At 44.9% G+C, this 14,194-nt stretch overlaps 1 protein-coding gene across 3 annotated transcripts in view; it reads left to right on the top strand.

Annotated features, from left to right (window-relative positions):
• Window positions 1-14,194, top strand: part of LOC146190333 (splicing factor 3B subunit 2-like) — a 57,472-nt gene that overhangs the window by 5,664 nt on the left and 37,614 nt on the right. For 2 of the 3 annotated variants that reach the window (XM_084600800.1, XM_084600799.1), the window contains exons 5-9: window positions 489-614; window positions 937-993; window positions 3,407-3,616; window positions 9,026-9,451; window positions 12,156-12,336. In XM_084600800.1, coding sequence (XP_084456926.1) covers window positions 489-614; window positions 937-993; window positions 3,407-3,616; window positions 9,026-9,451; window positions 12,156-12,336 — 1,000 coding nt within the window. The remainder of the gene's footprint in view (window positions 1-488; window positions 615-936; window positions 994-3,406; window positions 3,617-9,025; window positions 9,452-12,155; window positions 12,337-14,194) is intronic. The other variant, XM_084600801.1, reaches the window with a different exon arrangement.

The following is a 14,194-nucleotide window of genomic DNA, read 5'->3' as shown; positions in this document are numbered from 1 at the left end:
AATATTCACCTTTTACTGCCTAAAATTTGTTTTTAATGTATCCCCACTGCATTCTGAAAGTATTGTCTTCCTGATAATTTACGCCTATTTCTATGTACTTGCATCTTGTTACTCTTTCTCGTCACTGTATATATTGTACTTTTATATATCCCCACTCCCCACTGTAATGCCCCCGAGCCATGGGGGTACATTAAACAAATAACGTTTTAGATAAAGCATACTTGCTTGTTAAAATACCATTCATTGGTTCCTGGAAGAAAGACAACTTCACTAGTAGTGCTTGTTAAAATGTAAGAAATTTTGCTATGCGAGTTGTTCATGGAGCCAAATGATAACATCTTTGCAGCCCATGGCAATTCACTAGGCTACTTCACCTTAGTGTTGCAATTGCCATATAGGCAGCATGTTTGAAGCATCCTTTTCTCTTTGTTTCTGTTCCCCATGTTTTTTATGTGGCATGCTTTGCCCTTATCCGCGGTGCACTGTAGGAGCTCTTGGAGCACCAGAAGGAAGTACTGGGCAAAGAGCAAGTTCGACTCCTTGAAGAAGAAAAGGAGCTGCTTGGAAAGGCTCAGCAGCAGCAGATCATGCTCGAAGCTGAGAAGCAGCAGAAGGTGAGGATGCAGTTATACCGCTGAGCTATAACAGGCATGCCTGGCTTTTGTAATGTAATGCTTTCTCCTTTAAACTCCTCATTCCCCTTCCCCAGTGCAGGGTAGCAAGCCGGAAGCTTTCCTGGTTAACCTCTCTGCCTTCTCTCTCTCTCTCTCTCTCTCTCTCTCTCTCTTTATCTCTCTTTATCTCGTGTCGTTTTGCACTTTGGCCCCTATGCGGTGGCCCTGTAGTTAACGCATTCGACTCAGACCCATGTACCGTACAGCAGTCCTTCAGAATTGCGTAAGAATTGTGTTTCTCTCTTTACCTTGCCACTCTCAGATTTTGGAACAGACACGAATCCTCGAGGAGGAGAGGCAGCACAGACTTCAGCAACAGGTGAGACAGCAGGGCTGTGTGAAATCTGGGGTGGGTTGTTTTTGTACACTAGCATTCATGCACCACAAGCAACATCCTAAGCAACATTCGTGCTGCTGGGTATTGATACCATGTTATTGTAGTTGCTATGATGAAATTATTCGACCTTTGTGTTTTCTCGCATGCAGTATGGGAAAGCTGTTTCTCAGCAGCATTTTAACCTTACCTTCTCTGTCAAACTGCATCTAGCCCAGACACTTATTTGGAGTGCACGTGTATCAGTACAGGTCCTGAAGGCCGCACTATTATAATGCAATGAGTGCAGTGTTGTGTAGTGTAGAGCAATTTTCGGAGAGAAATGAGGAGGGGCTATGTCAGTGGTCGTGTTCACGGGTCCTCTGCAATTAGTGAAACCAAAGAATACTCGTAGTGTGTTTGTTGACAGGTGCTTGCGCACATTATTCCACCCCCTTTCTATGTGTAGGCAACTGACTGGCCCTTTCTTTCTTCTTCATGGCAGTGGGGCTTGTGTGCAAGCTGAATTAGTCATGCATTGAATACTTCAGTGTGTCAGTGATTGATCCGCTTGTGCCATTCAGTAAAACAGAAATTTCTGCTACAACTAATGTCTTCTTCTCTCTAAATATATTGCACAATATTAACCATATTGGGCTGGACAGTTGAAGTTAAAGGGACATAAAATTCACTTTGATTATGACTGCATGCCATGGAGGAAGTCATGGTAGATGTTTTTAAACCACTCATCTGTTAAGCAGGGCAATATTTTTTATTTTTTTAATGTGGAACTTTATTGAATTCTGGGGAACATCATTGGTGTTCACAGGAACTACGTCTCTGATGTAAGGATAAATTCCCTGGTTATGCTCATCATGCTGACTTGTCTGGCAGCTCACATAATTAGCTAGGTCAGTGTGATTGAACTCAGTCTAGCACACAGGTTCTATCGCAGCAGATGTCTGCCGCTACCAGGGGCTGTGTCTTGGGGCAATATTGCCAATCACATTGAGAGCTTGGTTGTTGAATTCAACCTTATTAAAGGCCTCTGCTAAAGGTGATCTTGCCACATAAAGCTTTGTGTATACGCTCCACTATGATGCAGAATGAGGTTTAGGGACCTCAGCCTTGACTTTTCAAAATTGAAAATGGAGGATGTGGGATAACACCTTTGCTAAGACTATGCTTCACAACGGTTATTTTGGGTGCATTGCTTTCAGTGCTGAATTATTAGGATGAAGAATGAGAACCAGGAGCCTAGAAAGAAAATTTTAGGTGGGGGCGCCTTGTGCCAGCCCCAGTTAGTTGCCTTGTGTATGACTACAGTGGCATAAGTCAAACTCCCTTTCAGGCAGTTGGATAGTTCTGCCTGTCTGCAAGTCATAAGTGCTTTCCATTTTCATTTGCCAAATAGAGCAATGTTGTGGTTGCTACAGGCTGTTGTTTGGTACAACTTAAGTATGTCGGTACAGTTTCGCGACCTGGCTTCAGAAGCTGAGCATTCCAGAAGCTTTGCACTGAGTGGAATGTGCCAATAGTGATACTTTGAGTTCCATAAAAGTTGGCTGAGGACAGTGATGACCAGGGTGGAATTGATTTTCTAAGATAGAGACAAATATTTGTAGAGAGAGGTACAATGCCTCTGCAAAAGCTTGGGGTATTCACGTGGACCTGTTTGGGTGTGCTCAATTGGATGCTAACGAGTAATTATTCCAATTAATAAAAACTCCTTTTCAGTGAAACAGTGCCAGATGATGTGTTGCTCTAAAGGGAGAGCACTGACAGAAGAGATCATCTAAAAGTGTACAGGCACGAAATCTTGGCTGCATATTCTTCATATTTAATAATGTGCGAGACATTGGAAAAAATACAGGTTGCCACATAGTATTTTCCTACGTGTCATAAAAACATGCTTAATTTAATTTCTCCTTTCGTACAGTATGAATTGTGATTTCAGCCGGCAGTTGGTAGTACTGAACTCTTAGTTTATATGACGTCTCATGAGGCAAGTGTAGGCAAAATCTGCACAGTGACCCATGCATGGCTTACTGGTCAGGGCACTCGACTGCTGAAAGCAAGTGCATCAGTTCAATCCCGGCTGCAGTGGCTACTTTTCAATAGAAGTGAAAAACAGGGCACTTGTATAATGTCCAATATCAGTGCATATTGCAGAACCCCTGGTGATCAAAATTTTCGAAGCCTTCCTCTAGAGTGTCCCTCAAAACCCGAGCCTATTTGGGACAGTAGCGCCCTGTAAGCCAAACTAAACCATGTGTACTAATGTTTTTGTGCATGAACTCAGAAAAGAAAGTTTTCAGCCAAGTGTTTGGTGTCTGTATTCCTTGAAGGATACAATCCTTGCATGTAGAAACCATGTGTTGAAGTGTCTGAGATGCGGCTGCTGCACCACGTCGTGCAGCTGTTCCCCGTGACCGAGCAGGTAGTAGCCCACCAGGTGGTGACCACACCGGCGGTGCTGGTGGCCCCAGCCGGCAGTCCGCTGGCTGTGGCTACAGCTACAGCTGCAGCTGCAGCTGCCCCTGCCGCACCCGTTGTGCTGGCAACAGCTGCCACAGCCATGACCCCTGTGGCGACCGCCATTCCCCAACAAGCCGCGGTTCTGGCACCGGTCAGTTCCCTTATCCCTCCCCATCACCCCTGCATGTTGCTCCCTTTCCTTGTGGGATGGGCAGCAAGAAGGAAGGCTATGGAGGGCGTAATTAAGGCATTTGTGCTGTTATAACGGTGCGCATATTGCAAAAGTGTGTGTGTTGCAGTGTGTCGCCCTCAGGAAACGGTGCCATTCTAGAGTCCGCTTTCAAAATACAGGCACTCCTGTGTGATAAACCAGCTTTAATCACCTTTCTCAGCAATCATTAGCAAATTACCTTCTCTCTGATGTCGTTGGAGAAGTTTTGAAGTGATACTGTCACATTGAGCTTTATGGTCCTCGTTAAATGGGCATAGCACACAGTGGGCTCAAATCTTTAGATAAATTGAGCATTAAATTATCTGCTGAATCGCACTATGCTATAGCTAAACTATCCTTGTGATCTCATTTATTGTTAGTTGCCTGTCTTCTTTGATAGAACGTCAAAATTTTTTTTGTTGGCATTCATGGTCATAATATTTCATAATCAGGTTAATATTGACAAATCACAATTTTTCAAAATTCGGCCTCTTAAGACATCACGACATTGCCATTCTATGTTCATTCCAGCTCCTTCCGTCCACACTGTTTTAAGTGTAGTTTTCTCCCTAGAGCGATTTATGATTGGAACTCCTTATCTAATGCTGCTGTACAGTGCACGTCCGTTGAAACCTTCATTATATAGTATAAGCGATGTCCTTGTTTTTTCCAAATAGCAAGTTAAGCGAATCCAGCGTTGTATACCTGTTATATGTTTTTTCACTGCATGCTGCCCGTAACTGTTGTTTCATATTACTGCATTATGATGTATTATGTCTTAAATTTGTTCTTTCCATTCCTGTAAAAGCCTCCTAAAGGGCTGACGGTATCCATAAATAAAAAATAAGTAAATTTTTTGCTTCTCTCTAAGGGCAACCACTTCCAACCTGATCTTCAATACTCCTCTGGCTGTCATCAATATGTCTGACCCATCTTTCCGCACTGCCAAAGCTTATGCGCCAAGCATTATTGGCACAGTGGATACCCTCATTAAATTTTGTGGCTGAAATTTTTTACATGATGAGAGATGCTGTGAACAATCTGACAAAATGAGACAACATAATCTGCTGATGCCAAATGGCAATCCTCAGTCAGACAAGAGGTGGTACCACCTTCCATGAAGGACCCATTCTTGTACACTTTGAGTCTTACGCTTAAGAAGCTGTTGATCATTGCTTTCAGTACCACTTTGTGAGGTTTACACGGGGGAGAGGACAGCTGCATCAATTGTCATTTTGATAAAAATGCAATTTTCTGTGCCATGCTGTGGCGGCGCTACAAACGTCGGGGAAGCTTGATGCAAGTTACTTTTTTCTTTTGCCCCATATGTCGTGGTCTCTGTAGATGCCAAAACATTTTAAATAGTTTGCAAATAGCACTTGCTATTCCATTCACAGTGCATTTTAATTATTGTAAGCATTTGATTTTTCTGAATGTTCGGAAATTACGAAATTTTTTCTCTACCTGAACTCGTGAACAGCCATTGCCTTTTCTAGATGGTGTTCACTCGTTGGAGCATTTCGCAGCAGTTGGATCAGTTAACTTGCTCTCCTTTCTTGAAGTAACCAGTCAGCATGCGTAGTAGTGCTAGTTAAACCTTGTATGAAAGTGCTGCTTTGATGGCAGCTGAGAGTTAGTGCAGCTGGCACAATCACTAGGCTAACGGGTCAGAAAACAAGGCGGTGGAGCGCCACGCTGCATGTCATAGTGTTGAGCCATGACAATGCTGTCAGTGAGAGGCGACGAACACATCTGCAAAGAAGGCAAACAAGTTCCAGTGCTGCAATCATTTTTTATCAGTGTACCACAAGAGATCAAGCACTAGCGGAAACATCTTGGGACGCTCACAGAAGGGACAAGGCTGCTGCACGTCTGCTGTTTCAGTCATTTCACAGCAACCATTTACGTCCTGCACAATTTTCGTACATTACGTGCACTTAAACCACTAGAAACAATAACATGGATGATAAAAGCTAAAACTCTGGAGCCAGCCCTGCATGATTTCATGTCGTGCAGCATGATTTGAGTGGGGATTTTCTCCCATCTTGCAGCTAACAGTGCTGGGAAACTAATACTTGAGGGCTAGGAAGATTATATAAAGTTGAGAAGGATGCAAATTTGGACTGCATTCCTCTACCAGCGCTTTTCATTCCGGTGACGCAATACAGTCGAACCCGGTTATATCGAACCCGGATATATCGAGTTTTGGTTATATCGAACTCACGAAATATCCCCTTGAAAATCCCATGTAAAAGTATAGGAAAGCCGCGTCATATATCGAACTTAATTTCACCGGTCGTTCGATATATCGAACTCCGCACGACGCACCGAAAAGTGGGCCTTCCCCAAAGACGATCGCATCACCCTTGGCCGTTTGCCGCGTGACGTTTTCGAGCCACGCGCGGAAGGAATGAGAGGGGACAGTTCGGCGACGGCTGCTCTGGGCAGCGCCACGCCCATTCCCCAAAGGCGTGCGCATCTGCAGTTATCGTTTTCCGCGCGCCAACACACGACGTTTGCAAGCCATGTGCGTGGGTGTGCCCATCCTTTTGCCAAGCTATCTCTCTCCTTCAGCACGCGCTACGTGTGCGCCAAGCCAGCTCAGCCCGTTTTCAGACAGGCGTCGACGCTTTCTCTGGCGTTTGTTGCGAACCCTCTGCGCGCGGCTAAGGTGGCTATGGTGCCTGCGGACGTTAAAAAGCGGCAGCTTTCTCTCTCTCTCTCTCTCTCTTTTTTTTTTTTTTTTTTTTGCGAGTCATCCTTATCGTTGTGCTGTCCGGACGTTAAGATGCGGCAAGTTTTTGTTTTTTTTTCTCTCTTCTTCTTCTTCTTTTTGTGGGGGTCGTCTATCCTTGCATGTATGAATCGACGAATGCACGCGGTCAGCTGCTGCGATCATGACACCCGCCCTAAGCGCGGCGTGATAATTCTAACCAGGCTTGTACGTGCAATCAAGCCATCACGGACACTCTGCAAAGTTCGCTCCCCGCCACCGCAGTAGCTGTGAAAAGATAAACGCGCCCCGGCGTTATCGCTGCGCAGCATCTTGGCACGCTGCCAAGAAATGAGCTGTGGATGAGACGACCGAAACGGAGTGGCGCGCGCCATCGATATGCAGCGGAAACGCTCGCGATTTCTGCCGCGGCGACACAGAAACCTTGTTCCCCGCTGCCGCGGTGGCTCGAGCAGCGAGAGGGAGTTTGAAATTTTTCGCTCTGTCGCTGCCGCTCGTCCCTGAGATCGCTCAATCGCTTGCATGTGAGCGAGCTGGCCTTAATGGTCTTTTTTTTCTTTTTTTTTTTTTTCAATTTCTCCGTGCAAAAGTGCAGGGTGGGGGCATTATGCGAGTGGGTTGCTTACGCGACAAATACGGTATTGTTTTTTGGCATCGTAAGTGCCGTCACAAGCCGATTTTTGTATATCGAATTATCGATATATCGAACTATTTCGCGATCCCATCCGGGTTCGACTGTAATGCATAAAAGAAATGATTCGGCACATATTGTAACCACAGATTTTCTGCTTTTTTGTTTCCCGAAGCATCTTGGTTTAGCTGTACCACTTCGATAGCTCTATCGTCATTGCTCGCAAGTGTCTCACCACATCAGAATGCTTCAAGATTCAGTGCATAAAAGGAATTCAGCATTTAATGAGCTTTTTCACATAAACTTTTACTGTGTAAACAGTATGAAAATTGTTTTTTGGGCTAAAGCTGCTGCTTTAGGTGCCTCTGCTGACTGTAGGGCCGCAGGATCATGACAGTAGAATGTAAGAGTGACTGGTGGTAGCTCGGGATGTATTTGCTTTCCTATCTGCATCTATTTGACATAGGTACAGTGCAGGCTCAATATTTGGATCTCTGTGCATGCTGTGATGAAAAAAAAGGGATTTCGATAAAGTAAGCAGGAGCAGAGTGTGCTTGTGTTTGGTTCTGTGCATGTGTTCCATGTCACCGTCGATAGATATGCAAGGTGATGCTCATAAGTTTTCGAACCACCCTGACATCCGGTCAGCAAGGCTCAAAGGTTTGCATAAGAAGTGAAACTTTGGCAAATACTAGTAATAATAAATGCGCTTCGAAAGACAGCTCTACAGGCATTTGTGCCTCGTGCGTGCCTAGCATGTGCTGCCTGTGACTCCCAGCATACCCACAAGTCTTGGCTTCCTGAAAGCATGAAAAATAAGGGAGTTCAAGCTCACATTGGTCTTGGTAAGCATTGCAGGCCAAGCTTTGTTGCCTAGCTGGGATATTCATTTGGCAGAGCCTTGGACAGAACAACAGTCTCCCTTTCCAGCTGCGACTGTTGGCTGCAAATATTGCATTGTACAATGCGATATTTTTCTTGACCGCTGTCAAAAAATTGTTTTGCTGTCCATGACTACATGTTCATGTATTTTCATTCAGCTTCAAGCTAACTTTTTCAGGCTCTTTCACATTTTTATTTTTCACAAAAACTGTGATTTCCAGTTTGTACCACAAGTTACTTTTAGAAATATTGGATGAAACTTGGCTTCAAAGAAAAACTCCCTGCCTGAAAAATTTTTCATGGCAGGCAGGGCACCAGGTGGAAAAATACAACCTATATAAGAGAATCTTCTGCAGCTAATTATTGATGAATTGACCATTGTCAACTCCGCTTATCTGTGCTTATCTTGTTACTAAAGGCAGACCATCACTGGGGGTGAAGTCAAACACTGATGATTGAGAAGCTTCGGATACCTTGGTTGCTGTCTTTGTATTTAGCACTGTATGTAACCAAACCTGCTGTTATGCTGCTAGCTGTTGGCATCCTAACTATCAAACGTAAATGATTAGATGGCACAAGCGTGCAGAAAAGAATTTATTTCGGCTCTGTCACATTAGGCAGTCAGTGGATAGTACATGCCGAGATATTGTGATGGAACATGGACACTGTGGTTATCTGCTGAGGATAATACTTGTGACTAGGCCCTTAAGCAGTGGTGCGAAAATTTTTTCCTATAAGGTCGAAATATAAAACCCTTTCTTTTTTTTTCTTTTTTTCTGCCAGCTGTGGCCACCTTGTCATTGCCACAGATGCCTGACACCAACTAATCATGAACTTTTGAAGCATTCGTTGTGTTCATGTGTGGCACTTCCGTATTTGCCTCTGAGCACTGCTATTGTGTTGACATGCTTCCTGCAGCCATCAAGCTCAGCTGTCTGCTTTAGGTGAGCTGCAGGCGTGTCCATTGGCAGGTGGCCACATAGGGGGTCTATGCAAAAGGAGTAGCACATTCCGACCTTGCTCAGTCGACATTCTTTCATTTTTAGCTGGGCTAAGACAAGATGTTCATACTGTTCACATCTTTGTGGTGTTCCTCTACCAGGTTAGTCTGGTTAGTGCGGCGCCCGTGGCAGCACAGGGGACAACCATCCTGACACCTGCTGTGGCCATGCTTCCGGCTGTGGTGCCTCCTCCCTCCTCTGCATCAGCCCCCATGAGTGTCGTGTCACCACAGCCAGTCCCTGCCCCGCCCCCACAGGCAGTGCCACCGCCACCCCCACCACCGCATCTCCCACCACCAGGACCACCCCCACCCGGAGTGCCCCCACCTCGACTACCTCCTCCTGGGCTACCCCCACCAGGGCTGCCCCCACCTCCTGGGCTGCCCCCTCCTGGGGTACCCCCACCACCATCCGGAGTGCCTCCTCCCCCGAGGGGTGCTCCGCCAAGGGGACCACCCCCAGGTCTGCCGCCACCAAGCCGTCCATCAACCGGCATGGGGGTTCAGCGAGGAGCAAATGCCGTGCCAGTGAGTTTTTGGCAGCTCTCTACATGCTTTTTAAAGCTGCCTGAAACCTCTCCAAATACTGGTTTACAGTCCTGTACAAATGTAACCACTTCCACATTCTTTCCCTTTAAGAAATGGCCCCAGCGAAATCTGACGTTTTCACAAAATTATTTGTAGACTATAGTTCTGTCATGATTGTCTGCTTTGGCATTTTTAATTTTCGTACATAAATGCTTGGTGGTGCGGTCTCCCAATGTCTGCAGCAAATCTGATCAGTATAGGCATTGGCTTTTGCATCTAGTGCTGAATTGTAGACTATGCTTCTGTCACAAACCTTGCATCTTGATGAGACTTGTCAACTTGCACTTATAAAGCTCAGTGTAACCAAAGTAATGGAAATGGAAAGAACACTTTATTAAATGCGTAATGACTAGCAATGCATTTGATCTCGCTTTCAGTCTTGGCAGGTTAAAGTGGCCTTTATACTATACCTGCATACTTTACGTGGGTCTTTTGTTCTTTCTTTAGATGATTTATTGCCCACCTGTGCCTTGTTTATAGTCTTGTGCTCTGAAATAGCGTAGATCAAACTACGGATTCTTCACTGCTGCTGATTTGACTGCTGCTTCACTAGTGCTCTCCTGATAGTTGCTCTAAAGGAAAATGCAGCGGGCATGTCATGTGTTCTTTTGATGAAGTTAGGTCTCCTGATTTGATATATTGTTCCATTTTTACTTTGCTGCAGCTGTTTGGCAGGCTGGATTTTCAAAACTTCCTGGGAAGCTTACACATTTTCAGGTATAAGCACGGAACAGGTTGTTTTTTGGGACTAAACAGATCCCATGCAGAATTTTAGCTATTTTATTTTAGTATCTATAATTGGGTGATAGAATTTTAGATATTGAGTTACTCTTGAAAGGTACAATCTGTATAATAAACTTGCTGCTTGCCTATGTGTGGGAAATTTTATTTGCATGCTCTCTACACATTATTTGCCTTCATGAAAATGTGCAGTTCAGCTAGTTGCTCTTGATATATTAAGTTCCGTCATTCAGTTACATATCACCATGCTGTCATCACTTGAGGAGTCTTGGCTGTCTCCAAGGTTTTTGTCATGAAGCAGCTTTGCCTTATTCCTCATGAAATAGATGTTTACAGCTACAGGGTAGAACAAGAGGAAGAAGATGGCTACACACTATGAAAGAGAACTGAGCAAGGGTTAGTTAAATCTCGTTACAAGAGACACTGTTACAAGAGACACTCGAAAATGTTTTATTGGTTTTCCTATGTCTACCATGTTAACAACATTGCATACAAGAGACACTCGGTTGCTAAGGACAACTTTTTCAGGTCCGTGGAATAAATTCTTCACTATTTAGAAGACACAACCCTGGTGTGCTCATGCAATGCATCTGGAACGTACCGACTCGTACATGATGCACTTCAGATTTCCTTAGCTAAATTCTGTTCCATATCAGTGTCCTTTTTGTTGTGTATGTCAGGAACTGAGGAGTGCTTCCCCATGATTGGAAAGTCAAAACGGCATCGCATTACTGTTACCTACGAAGCAAATCGAAATGCATGAATGACATTCAGCATTTTTAACTCCTCAGTATTAAAATTTGATCACAAGATGAAAGCTTACACTCCTGATGTCTTTCTTTTTGTGAATCATCTGAGGGTGACGAGCCTGTAAGCATCTGAGGGTGACAAGCATGTAAGAGTGCCTCAAAGGTATTAGAGCAATAGGAAAGCTTGCAAAGTGAAGTGCTTTACCTCCAGAATTTGGGAAGGAATACACTCTGCACTCACAAAAATACATACTAGTATGAATAACTTCTTTAAGCTTTCCTGAACAATTTCCTGCTAATGCGTGTGAATGCATTTATATGCTGATGTGCAGTAAACTGATCAACATAGTGCTTTTAGAATTTTTGGTTATAAGAGACCTTGCTTACAAGAGACATGTTTTTTGGGTCCCTTGAGTGTCTCTTGTAACGAGGTTTTACTGGGGGAACCTCTGTTTGCAGGCCAAACCAACACTTCGACATGGGGACTTGTCTTTGACGAAGACAAGTCAACATGTACAGGTACAGACACTGTAAAGAGGAACGCTTCAGCAGTATGCAGGTCGTGATTTCTCACTAAACTTCAAGGAGAGCATATGTTTTATTTCTGAAGTGATCTCTGTGCACTGAATCCCCATAATGTCAATTTTGAAGGAAAAAGTAAGTATGGTATTTCCCATGTGCAACCAAGTGTTCCTTTTTGTATCGCTCACATCTGTGCATGGCATTGAACGGCCACAAGAAAGACATTTCAACCTTTTCACGCTTTGCTTTTCCCTTTCCATGGGAACTGGTTTTTGTGTCTTCTTTGTTCTCGGGCTCACAGTCATTACCACATGTCAATATTCCGCAGGTGTGCACCATTCTTCAATCGGCAGTTGTTAACCATCTTGACACTCTGATCTCATAAATGTTAGGGAGACACATGCATGCAGGTCACACATCTTTTCTTTTTGGCATTTAGTGTATTACACACGGTAACCTTTCACATAATTTAATGCATTTGTATTACTAGTACCATGAAGGCAAAAACTGTCTGGCACAGCAGTGTCTGTGTGAAGCCTCCACCTGCCAGTCATGGCAGGGGATGTTTAAATGGATCGTTCCAACTGATGGTCCCTAGATATTTCTCTTCTTTATGTCCCCCACTCTGACAGCCTCCTCCACCACCACCACCTGGCCTGGGCGGCCCAGTGGACAAGATGGACACCAGTGGCCCGGCCACAGAGGCACCCAGTGTGGAAATTCCACAGGTGATTGAGGAGATTTTCGCCAACACTTCGGAGCGAGCACAGGAGCTGGCTCTAGCACCGCCAGAGCCTCCTGCCGAGAAGTCAGGTATGCACCACTTTCTGCTCGCTTCTGCTTCTGCTGGCTTGCTTCGATAGGTGCAGTCTTGTGAGAACCTGGGAGTAATCAAGGAACGCACTTAGGGATCCCGTGTATTTGGCACTTCTCGGCAGAAATGTATGCTTTTGGATCCTGTATAAAGTCATTTTCGATAGTTACATTTGTATTGCGAGTTATTTTTTGTTTCTGTATTAGTTAAGCAGAAATACTCTAGGGCTGGGGTTTTTGAAACTGTTTTCAACTCAGGGAACCCCAACATTCTTCATCAAGGAACACCTCCCCCCTTATCACAGTCTATCATCACAACAAGCGTCACAGTCAAGCGATGTTGCTTATGCATGAGCCCTTTGCACCCTTTCTGCTTTATTTTACAGTTTATTTCTTTTTAGTAAGCATTTACGATAAAATCTCGTTAATTTGAACTTCAAAGGACCTGAAAAAAGTTGGAATTAACCGAAAGTTTGAATTATTGAATGACCCCGAGAATTACTGCAGATTTGTTTGGAGAAAACTCTGAAATAATCGCCATCCTTTGACGTGAAAACTGCGCGTCAAGTACGATTTTGCGCAGTTCTGTGAGATGCTTCACTGCGCAAACACTGTCGCGAGCCTCGAGGCAGAGTTGTTCCAAAACGGCAAGAGCCTCCACGGCCTTTCTCTCCGTGCGGCGCGGTACTTGTGGCAGCTCCTCACATGCGGTGTCACTCTCCAAGGATTCGTTGTCCGAGGCACCGAGCATGTCTTCGACAATCTCGTCCTCCGTTAATGACCCAGCGACGGCCACACCCGCGTCTATGTTGATATAGTCCTCAAGATGCACTTGTTCAGGAAGCGAGTCTTTAAAATGATCGTCACCGGACAGTGCATCGGCGCACTCACCAGTAGCGTGCACTGGTTCGTCTGCTCCAGATTGAGCAAAGCCGCAGTGACGGAACCAGTTGGTGATCACCTGTGGTGGGTACTGTCCCACTCATAAGCTAATATGTGCATGTTGCTGAGAAGTAATACTTCATACGTTTTTATAGCCTCATTGCACAGGAGCATCCTTTCCAGGAGGTGCCTCCTCCACTTTGCCTCGGCTGCAAGACAGCAGCCGGCTGCAGACCGGCTGCAAGACAGCAGGAGTGTTTGGAGGAAAGAAGGCTAGCTTTATAGCCTGTAGTTCGAAACGTTGCAGTGCACACTGCAATTATCAACAATCATCTACACCTTCCAGTTGTTTGCCTGGAGCCGACGGTCCAGCTTGTGCAGCCATTCTCTAAATATCTCCATGGTCATCTATGCCTTACGCTTCGTGTAATAGTCAACCGGAAGGCTTTCTTGAATTTTTAAAACATCTAGATTTTCGGTGCTTGCCAATCACAAGCAGAGGCAGGCGCTCCGTTCCAGTCATGTTTGCCGCAAGGAGAATCGTCATTTGTTCTTTGCTGCGTTTGCTTTCGGTACAGAGATCCCCCTTAAATGCGATAGTTTTGTTCAGGAGTGCCTTGAAAAAAAGCGCAGTTTCGTCGACATTGAAAATTTTTCCGGCGCGAATGCAACAGTATGCTCGCGGAGCTCTCTAGCTTTCCAATTCTCAATGACGTCATCGACAACAGCTTTCTCTTCACACACGCTTTTGAATACAAGTCCGCGTTTCTCCTTAAAATGACTCGGCCAACCATCAGACGCTTTAAAAGTAGTAACCTCCATCTCCAGAGCAAACCTTCCAGCCTGTGCGCAAATCATTGCGCCGCTCAAGAGTAGCAGTGCGCTACGAGAGTCACCAATTCATTGCTGGACGGCGTCCTCCACCTCGACATGTGCTGCTGTTCGCAGACGCTTTCACCTCTTGTCAAACTTTTCA

Source organism: Amblyomma maculatum, chromosome 4 (genome assembly GCF_055883805.1).
Source record: "Amblyomma maculatum isolate TAMU_Amacu chromosome 4, ASM5588380v1, whole genome shotgun sequence".
NCBI lineage: Eukaryota > Metazoa > Arthropoda > Arachnida > Ixodida > Ixodidae > Amblyomma > Amblyomma maculatum.
This window is presented reverse-complemented; position numbering and strand designations above follow the sequence as displayed.